This window comes from Mangifera indica, chromosome 3, assembly GCF_011075055.1.
Source record: "Mangifera indica cultivar Alphonso chromosome 3, CATAS_Mindica_2.1, whole genome shotgun sequence".
Classification (NCBI taxonomy): domain Eukaryota; kingdom Viridiplantae; phylum Streptophyta; class Magnoliopsida; order Sapindales; family Anacardiaceae; genus Mangifera; species Mangifera indica.
In genome coordinates this window covers 10,521,808-10,542,337 of record NC_058139.1, presented here as the reverse complement: position 1 = coordinate 10,542,337, position 20,530 = coordinate 10,521,808, and the positions used below count along the sequence as shown (strand labels likewise).

The window sequence follows — 20,530 nt, the reverse complement described above, 5'->3', positions numbered from 1 at the left end:
AACCCTAACTCCTTTTGGCTGACAGTCATTTGTTTGTGCATCTTCACGCCCATCTTTAATCAAAACTCTATTTAGTAGACTCTTTTTTGGTCTTTCCATCTTCACTCCAATTTCAAAGCATAAATGAGAGGAAACAATATATTGGAATTGAGTTCTTCTTGACAATCAACCTTTCTTTTCATCTACATTTAAGGCATGTGTTATTCTTCTACTCCTAATTTCATCAATCACTCTTTCAAAATCCAAGGTTTTGATCATATATTTGGCTTAATATTTAATAACTTGCTTGAATATTGTGTTATTGGATAATCAATATTGAAATGGATGTGAAATATGATTGTTAAATTCTAAAAGAAGTATGAGTTTTCAAAATGAATCTATTGATTCAGTCAAAAAACACAAATTTCGTTTAACGTTTAACATGAGAAAGAAGAAAGTTAGCCGAATCACAAAATTTTGTCCAAACTGTATCTAGAAAGAATTAGTCAAATCTTATCGAATGAGGATTTAGGCTACATTCAAATAATATGTGTTCTTTTTATTTGGCCAAATCTAGATTATATCTCTCATTTGATTAACCTTTTTAGATATGATTGGATGGATTTTGCCTAATCACAGAAAAAGTTGATTGAATTCTACCTAAACAAAGGATTCAACCAACTTTTCTTAGGTAGAGTTTTACAAATCATGCTTAATCGCAAGGTTTCATGAGCTATATCGAAAAAAAGTTAGCTGAATAGACAGCTTCAACAATATTCAAGTCACATTTGTATTTTCTTTTTTATATCATTATTTTGAGCTGAATATGAAGTTTTGTTGGTGTCTTGTAATAGTTATGGTTTATTATTAAAATCTTTTATTTTATCTTCCTATGTTGTGAAGATATTGGCTAAAGTGACATGTGAAACATACCAAAGGATTTGTACTATACAATGGATGTCACCAATCTTTTCCATTTGGACATGTTTGATACCATGATGAGGAATGCTTGAACATGAGTGAGTTGAATCTGTTCAAGAACGTGTGTTTTGGAAAGTTGTTGGACATCATGCTTATTCAACTCTTTACTAATTTATATCATAATATTGTTATAAAGAATGTGAAATCAAGGAATTAGATAATAAGTTGTGGTTCAATGTAGACTAAACGTGGTTGCCTAGATTTTCCCTATACAAGTTGCATTGTTATAGGTTTAGGGTTTGGAGAACCGCCCAAATAGACAACAAAATTAAGCATAAACAAGATAGGAGATAGCCTTTTTTTTTTTTTAAAAACCCTTTTAAAGCCTAAAACTATGAAAATCAGTTTGTAGCTTTATTTAGGGCAAAAAAAATTTAAAATGGCATGTTGCATGAGGATTTGGTGAATTTAGTCTTAATTTTCATCTCAAAGACTTCTTTTTTTTAAGAAAAGAAAATGCGACAATTGTTAGGCTTGAGTATATGAGGTGGGTTAATGACTTGGATTACTTCAACTTATACCCATGGGAAGCGACACTTGCAATCCTTATGAGGGCGTGCGAGGGACACTACTATACTTTGCTTGAAAATCACAATAAAATGGTTAAACATGACTTTACTAAGTTTTTGCTATGTGTTTCCTGTACATATAATAGTTCTTATAATGTAATTGTGTATCCTCTCTGTAAAATCATTGATTTGTTTGCTTTCATATTTATCTTATATAGGTATGGATATATGAGCATGTTTACCATCCGCCACACAATATGTTGAGGTGTTTACAATCACGATAATTCTCCGCATCTTGAAATCATGGGCTAAAAAAGAGTTTATAAATGACATAATTCTCATTGTTATTTGCACAAAATGTGTAAGTTTACTTGACCTATATTTATCCTATTTGATGTGCATTGACATGTTTGTTTATCTTGAAAATGTTTTTTCATTTTCTACAGCTGACCTTGAAAATTGTTTTCTTGCCATGGATATCGAACAAAAAAAATGTTTGACATGTTGGGAAGGAAGCAATCGAATTAACTAAACTAAAATCACAATCTCCCATTCTTGATTGAACTATGTGATAGCACACGTTTAATCAAAATATGATTTTATTATACTAAACAATCAAAAGTAAAAAAGAACATTACAATTCAATGTGAAAACCTAAAACCATAGGATCTTATCTAAATAAATCAATCCATTATATCAAAATAATAATATACTATTTTCGGCTAACGAATGAATATACGACTCTCTAAAATGACAAAACAAATAAATAATATAACTATAAAAAAAAATAAGGAATATCATAACAAACTTGAAAGTTTATATCTCATGTAACAGACATAAAAAATAATCTTCACCATCCAAAATGTAGCTCTAAATATGCATAAAATACTGTTAAAATTTGAGAACAATCCAACAGTAAAAAAAAGAGAAAGAAACATTTTTCTAAGAGCTATATAAATAAAATAACACTAGACAACTAGTCAAGTTTTAACATAGATAACTGCTTATTTGAAAATCAAACTACGATTTTTACCATTCAAAATAAAGAACGATGAGTCTTCTATCAGCAATTCAAAAATCAGAGTAATTCAACAATGAGCTTGAGAGAAAATGAAAATTTTTACTACAGACATGCACTAAAAAACTAAAACAACGTTTTTCTCCTTTTCTCTTTTTTTTGACTTTTGTATGCTATTTATATGTATATATTGACTATTATTTGCCCTAATTTATAAATATAGTGAGTTGAACTTTTTATTTAAAATAAATTTGGTTTTCTCCACATAGGAAGAGACCCAAAAGTCCAACATGGCATGGCTAGACACTATATCAAGTGGGTACATAATATATGTAACATTCGAATTCAGGTGTGTCAGTAAACTCCACTTCCAAAATTATCCCTAGAGTTGATTTTATAATTTGTTGTGTAAAAAAATTGTAAAAAAAATTATAGAAAACTACTAAATGAGCAATATTTTTCAAAGGGGGTAAAATGGTCATTTTATAAAGATTCAAGGGACAAAGTGGGAATTAAAATTGAATGGCATACTTGAAATTATATGGTGGTGCAAAGGGTTTTTGGTAATTGACTAAGGATAAAATAGTCATTTATGGAAAAGATTAAGGGCAAAATGGTCCAAAAGACTTATAAAACATATACCCTATTCATTTTCTTCTCCATTTTAGCCGAGAGCCTTCCATTTTGCTAAAGCTTTCCTATCAACTAAAATTCACCAAAAACCCTAGCTAAACCACCTAATTTTCAAAGCCTCCAGTTATAAAAAGTGTAGATTTATCAATTCTGATCAGTTCTAAGGTAAAAAATTTAATTTTTAAGATATGTCAAGTTTAGGGTTTTGATGGATGATTATATTTTTGGTTGATTAAAGTTGCTAGGAAGAAGAAAAGAAGGAGGATAAGCGTAAATCATTTATTTAGCAAATAAAAGGTAAGAATTTCATACTTTACATACTTAAAGTAAATTTGAGTTAGGTTATTTAAATAATATTTACTTATATAAGTGTGTAAGGTATTAGAATTAAAGTGATTTATGTTTAAAAAGATAAAGAAATTTATTAGGATTCATGATGTAATTTTTGGCCATAAGGGTAAAAAGGTAAATTTTGGCCATAAGGGCAAAAATGTCATTTTATGTGATATAGGTTAATTTTGCTTAATTATGTGCATAATATGTGTAACAACCCTTATATTAAGCCTACATTGTATATTTTGAAATGAATTAAATGTATGAGAAGAAAATATGATGTTTAATAAAGAATGAAAAGAATAAGGAAAAACAATGAATGGGTATATTTTATATTATGATTATATATGCATACATGAGGAATCATAATATATGCATGATTTAGAAAAAAAATAAAGAAAGAGGAAAAACATTTTCTAAGTCATGCATGTTTTCAGAAAATGGAAAATAAGTATTTTTGGTTTTATAATAACTCATATGATACAGGAAAGCAAAAAACATACTTAAAATCCTTACACGCGAGCTGTACTGTGTGGACAGCAAAGAAAATAATTGGTTGTACTGTGTGGACAACCAGCTGTACTGTGTGGACAGTAAAGAAAAATATTAGCTATACTGTGTGGACAACTAAAGAAAAATATTAGATGTACTATGTAGACAGTCAAAGAAAAATATTAGCTGTACTGTGTGGACAGCAAAGAAAAAAATATATATGCGTGTAAGAGAGAATTATACTTTGTATGGTGACTGCAAGTACTGTCATATGTAGTCGAAACCGATCAATGAGAAAGAGAGAGAAACAAATTAGTAAATATTTTATGAAAGTCATTTGCATTAGAATTATGCATACAAGCCTGTGTGGGTGATAAAGAGTTGAAAAAGATGTACGATCAGAAAATAGAAATGTCATGACACTCATACATGCATAAATCATAACGAGTGAATCATATCTGTATAGTAAGGAAATGAATAAATGTGTGAAAGAAAAGAATTATGATATGTGTTAAATGCGTGTTCTGTGTCAATTATTTTGTTGTAAATAGTTCAGACACGCTGAGTATGGAAAAAATTAGAAAAGATTAGTACTGGTATAAAATGCTTTAAATGTTGAATATGATTTTCTTACTGAGCCATAGTCGCTCACTCCGTTTAATTTAATATTTTACAGGTAAAGAGTTACAACAAAGGTTCCCAGGGAGCACTAGTGAGTCATGAGGCTGAGGGATGAAGACACCATATTGTTGTTGATTTATATGTTTTGATGTATATGTGAATATATATATATATATATATATATATATATATATATATATATATATATATATATATATATATATATATATATATATATATATATATATATATATATATATATATATATATATATATATATATATATATGATTTTGTATAGCTATATCTATATATATGTATATATATATGACTAGTTATGAAAATTGATTATAAAGTTTTATGGGTGATAATTTTTATAATGGTTATTATTATGTACTTATTTTAGTAATTGTAATTAAGTTGATGAAAATCCAGTCGGTTGGTAGGACTGGTTTATGTGAATTGTTAATTGGGAGTGTTACAGGGCATAATTAAAAAGAGAAAAAAATTCTCTGGACCCTCTAAAATAGGAGAACTCATGCCGTTTTTCTGTAACACACCTAATGGTTATGAGAGGTTATAATATAGAGGTGTCGGAGGTCAACATATCATTAACACTAACAAGGAATCTACTTATAACTAGTGATTTCTTTGGTGATGACGTTGACAATGATCTAAGAAGAAGAAGAAGTAACCTGGGGTATCTCACAACATAAGATGAGGGAGCATCATTTAAATCAAGTTGAAGAAGCAAGCGTTGAGACCCTAGTTGAGGAAAACTGTGTCCTTAGAGAAAAGAAAGCTACCAAGGTACAATGTTTTTATTTATGTTGCTAGTACTTGAAGTTCGATCGATGATATTAGCCTAAGAATAACAAATTGTTTATGGACAAAATGCTGACAACCTTAAAAAGGGATTTTACATTGGAAACAATCCTAACAAAGGTCGATAACCTTGTGATGGAGGTAAATGATAAGCATGCGGATTCGCAGTTGCCTTAGTACTGAGCATTGATAGGGTTGTAATCAGGAATTGTCCAAGCACAAACAATTCATGAGCTTGCCTCGGATTCACTTGACATGCACAGATGACCAACAATTCGTGTGCTTGCAAGTGAAGAAATTTTGAAGCTTTCTTTGGTGAAACGGGTGGTTGTTTTTGTGTTGGAAATTTTTTATGTGCGCATATATTAATTATCTTTTTATTTGATTAAAAGAAAATCGGATAAATGTAAAACTGATAATTTTCAATATGACCTAATAACTTGACACAATATGATATGATACGAAAAAAATTGGGTTAGAATTGAGTTTTTTTAACACTAAATTTATTTTATATCAACCTGACATGATTCAAAATTAAATCGGATAAGGTTGGAGTTCACACAAAAGTAATCTGATACAATTCGAATTGATTGAAATGTTTTAGAGAAATGTTATTTTAATAAAATTTGTTTAGAATAAATTATAAAAATTTTGAAAAACAATATCAACTGCAGTTGAAATCTTTATAGATAACATATAATTGTAATTACTTATATTATTTTTATATTTATTTAAATATTTCATTTTATTATTAAGTAGCAAGAATATGATTTGATTAGTTAAATTATTAACAGGTTCTAAATATTTTAGTATGCAATTTTTAAATTATTTGTGAACAAAACAAAATGTTATATTATGTATTTAATTAATAGTAGGTTGAGGTAATTTAGTGAAAAAACTAAAACGGTAAAAACACTTTATAAAATAAAAACAAAAAATAATTTTAGATAAATTTAGGTTGGGTCAGGTTAACTTAAATATTAAAGAGTTTGGTTATGATTAAAAAATTTCGATACGATTCTAATTCAAATTAGATTAAAGTTAAATATCTCTAACATAAAATCTAAACTAATATGACCTAATAAGATAAACTATCAGGTTTAGATAAATGTATAGTTTAGAATCAATTTGTTAGATATTATTTAATCATATTATAAATGTGAAGTACATTTCTTACCGAACATTTTAATAAGGACTGTTATACTCTATTGACTTTTTAATAGGAAGACGTAATAAATTTTTATTATAAAAGCGCTAAGTCCCCTCCCTAACCTAAAATATATAGAAGCAATACGTGCACCATTTATTATCACATATTGGTTCTAGATGTTATTAGGCTGTTTGTTATCTCAAGTCCCCTCCCTAAAATGCCTCTAAAATATATAGATGTTATTAGGCAAGAAGACCAATTAACTTATCATCGACAGTCAAATTAATAGGCTGTTTGTTATCTCAAGTCGCTTAATTAGATTTTTCTGAATCCTAAATCTTTTAATTCTAAGTATTCCATAACTTTGTTTGTATAAAAAATTGATTGATTACATAAATATTATGTATGAATTTTTGTAATCAACTACTGAAGTTTGTGCTTCCGAAACTCTTTCCAACCGGTAGTGTTTGTGTTCAACCATTTCAAAAGAGAAACGAGAGAGCAATGCTAATCAACTTTGATCTAATTACGTGTAACAATAACTATATATGGCTTCTTTATATGCTCCAGTCCAGAACTTCACTTTACATAATATTTATGCGAGTCTTCCTTCATTTATTACTACAGGTTTACCCACTGTTACATTAAGCTTGGCATGGCAATCATGCAAGTTCACTCTACTTCAAAGATAAATTTTTACTCCCTTATTGCCTTCAATGTCTATTTCAATTTTGACTTCACTCGCTATTTTGGAGAATACTCCCAAGCTAATTTGTTTAGGTTGCAATGCAAGTTTTATAAAATAAAAAATTACCTTATTGCCTTTGGGAATTTCGGATACTGTAATGTAAATATTATATGTTTTTCGTGAGGATCAGATTCTTTGTTTTTTTTTTTTTTTTTCCTTACTTTTTAATCTTAGGGATATAAGATACGTGACTGGCTAGAAAAACTAACGATCAAGTTGGCCAGTCAAAATTAACTAGTTTTGTCTTATTGAATCCCAATAATTCTTGAACCAACAAGGTAGGAGATGAACCACACAAATTGAAATTTGGGATAGCACCGTTAGATTTGTCAACAGGAAGCAGTAAATTCTCTCTGGGTGATGACCACACAAATTTAAAATTTGGAAGAGCATCGTCAGATTTGCCGGCTGATAGCAGTACTGTCTCCCTTACTGTATCAGTGTTTGTTTTCATGCTTTTCATATTTTGGAGGGGGCGAAAGGAGTTCTCTCACTTAGAAATTGTTTATTTTTTATTTAATTTTAAAAATTCATTTTATTTATTAATAAATTATTAAATTTATTAATTTTAAAGATAAATTTATTATTATTATTTTATTTATAGTATTAAAATATATTAAAATTTTATTTTATTTTTTAAAATTTTAAAAAATAATAATTTTATCAAATTAAAGTTTAAAAAATAGTATTTTCACTCTAAGATTTACCCTTTAATTTTTTATTATTTTTTTAAGATCATTTTTAGAAAATTTTCTTTTTAACTGTTTCTCTCTTCTTTGATTGATGATTCATTTTAGGAAAATAAAGACATTTGTTTTCTTGATAATGTTCTTCGTCGCTTTAGTTTAAATAATCAATTAGAAAAAGAAGAGATCATTAAAGGAAAAAAATATGTATGAAGGAAAAGATCACCTCAAATAATATTAAAGAAGCAATCAAAAATTAAGGACTAAGTCTTAAAAAAGATAAATAAAATAAAATTTAAAAATCAACTCATTTAATTAAATTTAGCCGTACATAATAAATAAAAACCAACCAATAAAACGTGGGGAAAGCTACTTGCTAATGGCAATAAATGCTTTGTACACTGTGGAAAATTTTTATTATTTATTTATAGCTGTCTTACTCCTACTGTTTCATATCCCGGTACAATTGGAAACCATGGAGAAATCTTCAATTCTTCGTTTCACCTTCATCTTTGCTATTATCTGTTTCATTTTTGTTCGTTCAGTTTACCCTTCAAGCAAATCAGAATTCCTTGCTTCTTCACCTTGCTTTCCACGGTGCACCTCCAAGAATCGGATTCACAAATTCACTGACCACCGTCACACTACTCCTCTCCACCCACTAGATCCACTCACCGTTCAAGAGATCAATAAGGTCCGAGCCATTCTGTCATCCTATGCACCCTTTGCTTCTTCCTTCGCAACCATTCACTCTTTATCCCTTGATGAACCTGACAAGACACAAGCCTTGGCCTGGAGCAAAGGCGATCCTCTTCCTCCAAGAAAAGCTTTTGCAATTGTATCACTAAATGCCCAATCTCATATGCTCACAGTAGACTTAAATTTAGGCCAAGTCATTCACCACACTATTCATTCGGGCTCGGGTTACCCACCACTGACCATGGATGACCAGTCAGCTGCACTGCAAGTAACACTAGCTGATGCTGACTTCCAAAAATCAATCACAGAAAGAGGTGTTAAATTATCCGATGTGACTTGCGTCACGCTAGCAGCCGGCTGGTATGGTCCAGATGAAGAAAACAGGAGAGTTATAAAGGTTCAGTGCTTTTCAAGTGAAGGAACACCCAATTTTTACACGAGACCCATTGCAGGGTTGACTGTAACAGTAGACCTTGACCAAAAAAAGATTGTGAAAATTTCCAACACAGGCAGAGGTATCCCAATTGCAAAACGCAGCGATACAGATTATAGATACACAACCCAAGTGAAGTCACCAGAAATGAAGCCCCTGAAGCCAATATCCATAGAGCAGCCTGAAGGACCTAGTTTTGTGGTGGAAGATGGGCACATGGTGAAATGGGCCAACTGGGTATTCCACCTAAAAGCTGACCAAAGAGCAGGGATGGTGATTTCACGAGCCATGGTTCAAGACTCAGAGAGTGGTGAGCTAAGAAGTGTGATGTACAAAGGGTTCTGTTCAGAATTATTTGTGCCTTATATGGACCCTGATGAGCATTGGTACTTCAAGACATACTTGGATGGCGGTGAATATGGTTTAGGGGCAACTTCATTATCGCTTGTGCCGCTGAATGATTGTCCTAGACACTCTTACTATATGGATGGGATCTTTGTGGCAGCCGATGGTAAGCCATTTGTTCAGCCGAATGTGATTTGTCTGTTTGAGAGTTATTCTGGTGACATAAGTTGGCGGCATTCTAATCGCCAAATAAATGGCTCTGAGGTAACAAACTCCAATTTCACCCTCCTTGGTAAATTATTCATAAATCACAACGTAACCCCAAATTTAATTAGACCATCTTTTGCTCAATTTAATAACTTATCTTTACATTTTAATTTGCAAACTTTATTCTGATAGATGCTACAAGATTCCCAATTTTATATTTGTGAGTGTGATGTGAGAAGTGACCAATTTCTTTTTCCAGTATTAACTAACGAGAAAATTACAATTTTCACCTAAGGTTTGGAAAATGTTGTTCTCACCCTTTAAATTCATGAACAATATATGTCTATTCAAAAACTTAACTATAATAACATTAAAGGGTTCTAATAAAGTATGAGAAACATAAATTATCATATTTCTCTTAGTTATTTTATTTTTTATTTATCATATTATCTTTAAAAATATAACCAATGATCTGATTAGATCGTTTTATTAGAACCATACAAAAAATGTATAATCCTATTAGAATGTATTCACCAAAATATGATCTTGTAAGATTTAGTTAGATTGTACTTTTTGGATACATTCTAACTATTTGAATCACATCTCTCTAGTTGGCCATACTATCAAAACTTGATTCCTCAAGGACAAGAAAAGAGAGAAAAAGAAAAGATGAAAGGAGGAAGAAGAGAAGGAAACATAAGCCAATTTCGTTTTTTTTTTTTTTTAAATTTTGAGAAGTAAAAATAACTTTCATACCTTATCACGGTTTGGTTTTTCTAGGTTGGAATAGAAGAATTCAAAGGGAGGAAACCTGTGATTTCCCCAAACCTTGGGTGGAAATGTAATTTACTCATAAATAACTTACATTTATTTATATTTGAAGGTATTTTAAAGAATTTTTATGAATGTATTTTAAATTTTATAATTAATGGGTTTTAAATTATTTATTTTTTTAACGTTTTAAGAATTTGTTTTTGTTTCATTTTTTTTTTTTTTGAAAGCAAAGGAAATTCTCTCCTCAATCTCTAAAACATTTTATTTTAAAATAAATTGATTCCTCAAAAATGTAAAAATAAGACACACACACATATAATAAAAATAAAAAAGAATTTTCTAGGATTAGAATCTCTGTACTTTGTGTTTGTTCTTTTTAAATTAAAAATTGTAATCAGTAAAATTTTTTTCTAGTTTTTTTTTCATATTTAAAACTTCCGTATTAGAATGAAATATAGAAAATTAAATTTCTTCTAATGCAAAAATGAAAACAAAGAACAATGACATAAGATTAGATACTTTTTTAAATTGTTATAAAAATTATTTTCTCGATTTTATATACTTTAGTGTGATGTGTCCATCATGATTCATGGGCACACTTCCTATTCTTTAATTAAATAGTCTATATTATTATTAAGGTCAAGAAATGAAACAATGGTTGATTGCACTTCAATTTTTAAAAAATTATTTTTTTATCTATTCGTCAAACTTAGATAATATATCTATTTGTTGGGTATTAGAATTTGACCTAATCAGAACAAATCGCAATGATCAACAAGTAGATTTTTGCGGCTAGATTTGGCTGCGGATGTGGTTGTAGATTGTAGTCTTTCTTGTGTTGTGAAGCGATAAGGAGGAGGAAAGAAAAAAAAAGAGAGAGATTATGGGAAGGAGAAGAGAGAAGAAAGGAAAAGACACGAGAGAAGGAGTCAAAGGAGGTGGGGGAGAAAGATAAATTAAAAAGGAGGGTAACTAGCTAGATTAAGAAAACTGACGTATTAGATTGAAATCTGAAACTTAAATTAGTTTGGTCTTAACATTGGTTACTCATTTAAATTGCTTTAAAGTAAAACACGTAACATACAACTGATGGAGAGGGTATTAAATGTTGATAGATAAGGGAAGCCAGACCAAAGGTGACGCTTGTGGCGCGGATGACAGCATCAGTCGGAAACTACGACTACATTTTTGATTGGGAATTTCAAACAGACGGTTTGATTCGTATCAAGGTTACTTAATACCATTTTTTCAATTTAGGCGTATAAATTTGACATTATTAATTCAGTTCAGTTCAGTTTACAAATAAAATGTAAACACGCAACAGGTGGGACTCTCGGGGATTCTGCTGCTGAAAGGGACGCCACATGAAAACATACATCAAGGTTTTGACGATGACATATCCGGGGGACCCTTGGTTTCTGAAAATGTTATCGGAGTGGTTCATGATCACTTCATTACCTTTCACTTGGACATGGACATTGATGGGGTTAATAATTCCTTTGTGGAGGTTAATCTTGAGAAACAACGCACTTCCAAAGGCCAATCGCCGAGGAAGAGTTACTTAAAAGCTAAGCGCCACATAGCTAAAACAGAAAAGGATGCTCAAATTAAGCTGAACCTCTACCATCCATCAGAATTTCACGTAATTAATCCGTCAAGTCGCTCTAGGCTGGGAAATCCAGCTGGGTATAAACTTGTCCCCGGAGCAACAGCCGCCAGTTTGCTCGATCATGACGATCCTCCGCAGATACGAGGCGCTTTCACTAACAATCAGGTACATCTAACTGTCCGATTGTATTGAATTAACACAATGTTAAAATTAAACTTACTGGATTAAACGGTTCATAGATCTGGACGACACTGTATAATCGAAGTGAACAATGGGCGGGTGGGCTTTTCGCGTACCAGAGCAAAGGAGATGACACACTTGCAGTGTGGTCCGAAAGGTACAAACTTATTAATAAAAACTTCAATGCATGTGCGTATTTTTAATTATTGCTTTTGAATTTTCATTGTCATAGACATTCAAGTAATTTGTTTGCGTGATGAAACAGGAATCGCCCCATTGAGAATAAAGATGTCGTATTATGGTACACCATAGGGTTCCATCACATACCGTGTCAAGAGGATTTTCCTGTGATGCCAACCGTCTCATCCAGCTTTGATCTAAAGCCTGTCAATTTCTTTCAAAGCAATCCAATTCTTCGAGCTGCGCCGAACTTCCAGGAGGACCTACCTGTATGCCACCCCACTACTTCACGGTGATCGGATTTTTATCCGTTTCAGGACATGTTTGAGATGCCGTCGATGTTATATTATTTCGTTGCATCGTGTTGGTAGTCTCATATAATAAAACATAGTATAAAACGTAATAAATTAAGCTGTTTAGTGAATGATTATTGTTTAAGATAATTACTTTAAACTCTTGAGCTTGAGGTTTCTTAAATATTATATGATTGATGCAAAAAATCACACCAACAGCTATTACACCAAATTGTGGTTTAATTCAATGTAAGGTATAATGAAGATAACGTATTTTTAAAGTGGTTCACTTTTCTATTAGAAAATCTATGTCCGGTGTAATATTATTAATATTCTCTAGTGTTGATTTGACAAAGTAATCGCAGTAGTAACTATAAATTATTATCTTTTTATATTTGTGTCATTTTAAATTTATAAGACAAAAAGAAATGATAATTATATAATTATATGAGTGGATATGTCTAGATATTAAAATATTGAATCTAAACATCCAAATGACACTAGTTGATCATGTTATCTTATTAAAATAAGATAAAATTTTGTAATCCTATGATGATAAGGGATATATATTATAAGTACTCTCATGATATTAGGATACCGTAATTATTTGTTGAGGAGATCATGATGAATGATTGAAACTGTCAAATCTCTCGCACGTAGCTAATATGTCTAACTACTAATTATGTAATTGCCCGCTTCTTTAGCATCACTCTTGTATATTTGACAACACAACAACATTTTGCCAATTTATAGTGCAAGTAAGGCTTAAAAATGTTTTCACCTTTCTATACAAATGAATGACATGTGGACGATTGATCTTATATTTGCAACAATTTTTACTTGATTTGTAATTTCAAGAGTCATTTGAAAGTTACTCATACTTTCTTTGTCGATTCACATGTTATCATTCAATTAAACTCCGTGGAATCCAATATTAGAGTAGGTATTCTAAAGCCAACTATATTATTTATAATGTATCATGATTATTAAAAAAGACGATTTTTCATCATGGTATTGCATGTGTAGTATAGATGATACCCTTACAACTAGTATAAAATTGTATATTTATAATTGTATGGATCCATCGATTTCTTATAAAACTTGAATTTCCTTGCTCTTAACAGATTACTTTGTTTGGAGACAACACTACTGCCGTTAGCATTGCTAGTAATCATGTTTATCATAAGCAAATTAAGCACATTGATCTTGGCTGCCACTAGATTTTTGAATTAGTTCATGATAAAATTTCTAATCTTGTCCATGTCTCTTCTCATGATCAAATTGCTAAACAACTTACAAAGCCCATGTCCTTCGCACGCCAGGAATAGCGAACATCTTGTGGGCAAGTTCATGCTTGTTAACTACTATCTTTGAAAAGGGATACCAGGAGAAGAAGATTTTGTCAGAAACAAAACATTCATTAACAAAATGAGAAGAAAAATATTCAATCAATCTAGAATATAAAAAAGAGGAGATGTTTTTGTCAAAGATTAAGTAAGAAAAATATTCAGTCAATCCATAATTATAGCAAACAAGATCTCACCTAACATTTAGAGATTCTATTAGTGTATTTCTTTTTCATTAATTAGCAATGTTGTATTGTTGATATTTTGGCTTGAATTTAGCAAATTATGTTATACCATTGAAATGGAGGATAATGGTACAATCTTAAGGTATAGAGATGGAAAGCGATTTTATGATATCGAAAAGATTAGAATGATATGTTGAGTAGAGCATAGAATATTTAAAAATTGAAACTATTAAAGTGATAACAGATCAGGCTATTTCAAACCCATCTCGATGTGGCCTATCAAACTCACATGTTGGGTCATCCCAAAGCCTATCACCTGGTGAATTTTCGTACTGACACGACCCGATAAAATCTCAAAGCCTGAGACATGACCTATGACTTCTGAGATATGCTTTCATGTGGCCTTAACAAGACAACTTGAAAATGATTTTTTATTTCTTTTAATTATTTTGAGCCACTACAGTAGTGAGATGAATCGAGTAGGTTGACTCATCTAAAAAAATTAACCATTACAATGCCGAATCATATCGAGTCAATCTATTAATCTTATTTCACAGTCCAGCCAGGGCACAATCTTTTTTATTTTTTATTTTTGTTGGCGGATGCAAGCCGTGCCAAAATGTCTAGGTCAGGCCTGCCCGAGCCATTTTGAAACCTCTACAATAATGTCTCTCTCTTTTCTTCTTTGTGGGCTGAACATTTTGTACTCACGTTCAAGATTTATAGATTGTCCAATTAGTGGCTTGTTGGGTACGATCCTCCAATATTAATATTGTTCTCGAGACAGAGTATAACCAGATATCATTACCTAAAGGTACAGTCAAACGTTTTCATTTGCATTTGTACAAACTCTATGCATAGGTGGCATCTCTGTTCCATGAATATGATTACTTTCTTTTATCATCTTCTTTCTTTTACATATTTGAATACATAATTGTGATTTGTGATTATGAAAAATATAGTAAACTATCAAATAATATCAAATTTTAAAATTTAATAATAAAATAATAATTTATTTTCTATAATTAACTATTTTAATTAAATTTAACCGTATATAAATAAATATTTAAATTTTTAAAATTCTATCCAATTGGCCTATGTAAGATTATTACTCTCCTCTAACCAAGGAAATGGCGGTCCCGTGATGGCGCAATAAGAATCTTGGTGCTTAGCGCCAACCTGGCCTAAGATTCGAATATTCATGAGTCCCCACGCACACGCTATATTTTTTTATTATTTATCAACACGTAATATATAAAGTATATTGTATTTTAGTACATTTTTCTTGCTTAAATCTAAGCATCGGTGGTTATCTCATCAGTGAGCAGCCTTATTATATGGACAGAATCAATTGAATTAAGGTAAGACTAATCAAAATTGTTTCCATCTCGGCATCTCCCTCCTTCCCATTCCCTCTCTCTGCCCTCTGTTTTGTTTCCATGGAATCAAAACACTTCCTTCGCTTCCTCTTTCTCTTCCTTGGCATAGTCACTCTCTTAGCCTTCACATGGGTCAACCTCCCCTACGGCCCTCCCAACGCCTCTGAGATTTTCGACTGCAACTCTTATTATTCTTCATGGTGCACCTCCAAGAACCGATTTCAACCCAAAAAATTCACCAATCCCCTCAAACAACCCACTAAACCCACCCACCACCATGCCTCTCACACCCCTCACCATCCTCTTGACCCACTCACCATCCAAGAAATCAACCACGTTCGCACCATCCTCTCCTCCCACTCCCTCTTCAAGTCCTCTCCATATGCTATCCACTCCCTCTCTCTCGAAGAACCCGACAAACCACTCGTCCTCAACTGGAAACGAGGCGACCCCCTGTTACCAAGAAAAGCCTCGGTGATAGCACGTGTCCACAGCAAATCATATGTGTTAACAGTCGACTTATCCACTGAACATGTTACTCTACACGACACAGTTCCCCTATCCGGTTATCCCACCATGACAGTCGAAGACATGACATCATCAATATGGGCTCCACTCGCCAACGCCACTTTCAACCGTACGATCCTTGAACGAGGGGTCGATCTGAAGGACTTGGCTTGTCTTCCGATATCGTTAGGTTGGTTCGGAAAAGCAGAGGAAAACAGGAGGCTGATTAAGGTACAGTGTTACTCCATGAAAGACACTGCAAATTTTTACATGCGACCGATTGAAGGTTTGACTGTGCTTCTTGACATGGACACAAAGCAAGTGGTGGATATTTCAGATAAAGGAAGGAACATTCCAATACCAAAGGCCGCCAACACAGATTATAGATTTTCCGCACAGGAGTTACATAAACAAATGAATTTGATAAAACCGATATCAATAGAGCAACCAAAAGGTCCAAGTTTTGTTATAGAAGATGAACATATGGTCAAATGGGCAAATTGGGAATTTCATTTGAAACCTGACGCTAGAGCTGGAGTGATTGTATCTCGGGCACGGGTAAGGGACCCGAATACCGGGGAATTGAGGAACGTGATGTACAAGGGGTTTTCCAGTGAATTATTTGTGCCATACATGGATCCCACAGACGCCTGGTACTTTAAGACGTATATGGATGCGGGTGAATACGGGTTCGGGTTACAGGCCATGCCTCTGGACCCGCTTAATGATTGTCCCCGGAACGCCTATTATATGGATGGTGTATTCGCGGCTGCTGATGGCACCCCGTACGTTCGGTCAAACATGGTCTGCGTTTTTGAGAGGTATGCTGGTGATATCGGATGGCGCCACTCTGAGAGTCCCATCACGGGTATGGAGGTAAGGTGTTTTTGGGGTCAGATTTCTACAGTTTCACTCATTTAATATGAAACGAATTTGCAAGGAGAAAATGAACAAACTATTGTTTTTTCCCTTCTGCAGATTAGAGAAGTAAGGCCGAAGGTGACGTTAGTGGTTAGAATGGCAGCATCAGTGGCAAACTATGATTATATTGTTGATTGGGAGTTTCAAACAGACGGACTAATCAGAATTAAGGTGAGTGAATGACAAGTATTGCAGATCCCTTTGAAATTGTCGATAATGGGTAATTTTTTTCAACTTTAGTTTTGATTTTTGCATTAACTTTGAAAAATGACAGGTTGGACTTAGTGGGATTTTGATGGTAAAAGGCACAACTTATGAGAACATGAACCAAGTGACCGAGCAAGAAAATCTATTTGGCACCCTTTTGTCTGAAAATGTTATCGGTGTAATCCATGACCATTATATCACATTCTACCTGGACATGGACATTGATGATTCAGATAATTCCTTTGTGAAGGTAAATATACAAAGGCAAGAAACTTCCCCTGGAGAATCACCAAGGATCAGTTATTTGAAGGCTACAAGGAACGTTGCTAAAACTGAGAAAGATGCACAAATTAAGCTTAAACTATACGATCCAGCTGAGTTCCATGTAATCAATCCAACTAAAAAGACACGGGTGGGTAACCCGGTTGGATATAAGATTGTTCCTGGTGGCACTGCAGCTAGCTTGCTTGATCCTGAAGATCCACCCCAGAAGCGAGGTGCATTTACAAATAACCAAATATGGGTTACTCCATATAATCGAGGCGAGGAATGGGCTGGTGGGTTGTTTGTTTACCAGAGCCAGGGTGAAGACACTCTTGCAGTATGGTCAAATAGGTAAAAAAGAATCATCATGCTCTTAAACTTGGCTAGTTTAATCTTGAGACAACTAAGAATTCATTATCTTGTTGATTATTGCAGGGATCGACCGATTGAGAATAAAGACATTGTGGTCTGGTACACACTTGGATTCCATCATATACCCTGCCAAGAGGATTTTCCCATTATGCCAACAGTGTCATCAAGTTTTGATCTAAAACCAGTGAATTTCTTTGAGAGCAACCCTATTCTCCGGATCCCACCCAATCTTGAGAAGGACCTTCCTGTATGCAAGGCTACTGCTTCATCTTAACTTTTAATATTCGCTGTCTTTGTTTCAATATCATAGTATGAATTAGCTGACAGTTATCTGTAAATTATTCACGAAATTTCCCACTAATAAATAAATGCCTAGTTCTTTCATCGAGGATCTATTCCAAGAACTCTCATGTGACAGTGCAATAAAAGATGACAAGAAAGGATTCAACACCTCCATTGTTGTCATTGCAATATGTAGTGATCTTAGACAAGGTAAAAGGCCGTAAATGGGTTCCAAAACAAACGAGTCATCATATTGATATCTAATCTTCACGAAATCCAAGCTATTTATTTTGTTTACCCAATAGCATTAGAACTGTCAATCTCAAAAATGGAATACTCAAGTTGATCAAGCTAATTGCTGAGATATAAAATTGGTTATAGAAGGCTCTACTCTTCTCCGTCGAATCCAATCCTCTCCTCTTACCCTTATCTCATATCGAAGATACAAAGAATGTAGGAATCAAAGTAGATGCTTTATGCAACTTAGCCAATGAGCAGGGACTTGACCAAAATCTTCTTTTTAAGGATCAATTAGTTTTGGAGCAACTGCTGATTTTGATTTTCCTGTAGCCAGTGAAGTTTGAATCGAAAGCCTAGAGCTTTTGAGTGGTTGCTCGGGCATCTACTGCCTGGAACAGAAAGATAAGCCACCAGCCAGACGCAATTTCGGCTGCCAACAAAATTTTGTTGATTTGTTTTAGGGGTAACGTGGTGAATATTTTAATTGCATTTGGTTACGGGTAGTCTGATAAATTCTTAAAAAGTGAAAACAATTATGGGTGTCATACTAATTATACTTTCCATGCTCAATTTTGTTTGCCGTGTTAAATTTTGAGTGCAACAATGTAATTTATGCATCCAATAAGTGAAAGTGTGTTTGTCAGGTTAGGGTAGTTAGGGTTGGCTCCGAATTGAGTTGATTCACTCTCAAAAATCAGTTTGGCTTAGTTTACCTTGATTTGAATTTGTTTAATTTAAATTTGAATTGAAAATTTTGACTCTTTTTAAAATCAAATCGAATTTCAGATAAAAGGTGTTCAATTTGGTTTGACACTAGTTCAGTTTAAATTAGTAGTTAAAATTTATGACTCAATTTAGATAAAATTCATGATTTAAATAAATTTGAATTAGTGGCCAGTTTGATTTGAACTCATGACTTGAATATATGATTTTTTATATTATTTAAGTAAAACGATATTGTTTTATTAATAAATTATAAACTTGAGTCATGAATTTAAATCATCGATTTGAGTTAAATTAAATCGTAAATTAAAACTATTAATTTGAATTATAAATTCAAACTAAATTTAAATCGAATTAAATTTAAATTATTTTTAATTTTTATTTTATAAATTTAAATTAAACTATTTTTATTTAAATTTAAACTACACAATTTTCAAACCTAACACGATTTGTATCCAGGTCATGGGGGTGGAAAAATGGTAATCACTCACGTCAAGTTGTTTTGAAGCTGAAATTCCAGGATTTGTCATTTTGTGTGTGGCTATTTGTTTATCTCCACAGTACAAGCATTAGCTGTAGTGCAATTTAGAGAGTGGCCACAAAAACTCCTCCTCCGGGTTCCTCAAAGGTCAAAAAGCTGTAAGGACACATGGCGACACACTCTCAAAATGGGAAATGGCCAAAAGGAGACTCAAGTTGCCATTTAGAAGAGAAGCTTTATGGCTGATAGAAATGTTTTGTGACAGATTTTTTGTTGCTAAGTGATTCAATAAAATGGTGCTTCTTCCACCACATGAATTAATAATTGATCGAAATCAATCAAATAATGTTTATAAATATCCACTTGCAGATTGTTTCAGGTTTGACAAAATTGCCATCTTGCTTTCTTCTTCGGCCACGAGTTTTGACTCTTCTTGCAAAGAATCTACCCCAAGAAAAGATTTGATATTTTGCAGTTCCAGAAAAATCTGCAGGTTTGAATACTGATGGAAACAAACTTCTTTCTCCTTCCAAAAATCTTTCCTAATATTCACTAAATGATAAAAACAATGTAGGAAAGTGTTGGCTAAGGGTTCACGGACTGTCCAAACTTTGAAGATTATAAATTTTAAGAGCAAATAACATACTCCCCAACTTTGAAAACTCATCTTTTTTGCATACAAATATAAGGATAAAATAGTAATTTTACTTTTTATTAATTTTGAAAAAACAAAAACTTTTCTATCGGATCCAAATTTATTAAACATGACAACCTTTAAAAATGTTTTAAACGTTCTAAATTAATTTTTGAAATTCTTTTAATTTTCATATATTCTAAAACTAATTTATGGCCCTAATAATTGTAATATGATATTTAATATTATAATCTGTTTTATTATATTAAATTTTTTAAAAATATAATTATTATTT

At 32.3% G+C, this 20,530-nt stretch overlaps 2 protein-coding genes across 2 annotated transcripts; both read left to right on the top strand.

The window, feature by feature from the left end:
- Positions 1-8,421: 8,421 nt before the first annotated feature.
- LOC123210564 (primary amine oxidase-like) lies at positions 8,422-12,825 on the top strand. The gene is made up of 5 exons (XM_044629003.1): positions 8,422-9,715; positions 11,548-11,661; positions 11,757-12,206; positions 12,281-12,378; positions 12,487-12,825. Exons 1-5 carry the CDS (start codon positions 8,450-8,452, stop codon positions 12,695-12,697), a joined length of 2,139 nt encoding a protein of 712 aa, XP_044484938.1. The 5' UTR covers positions 8,422-8,449; the 3' UTR covers positions 12,698-12,825.
- Positions 12,826-15,530: 2,705 nt separating this feature from the next.
- Positions 15,531-18,259, top strand: LOC123211544 (primary amine oxidase-like). The gene is made up of 4 exons (XM_044630342.1): positions 15,531-16,987; positions 17,090-17,203; positions 17,307-17,854; positions 17,939-18,259. The coding sequence occupies exons 1-4, from the start codon at positions 15,665-15,667 to the stop codon at positions 18,147-18,149; spliced, it is 2,196 nt and encodes a 731-aa protein (XP_044486277.1). The 5' UTR covers positions 15,531-15,664; the 3' UTR covers positions 18,150-18,259.
- The last annotated feature ends 2,271 nt before the right edge of the window (positions 18,260-20,530 follow it).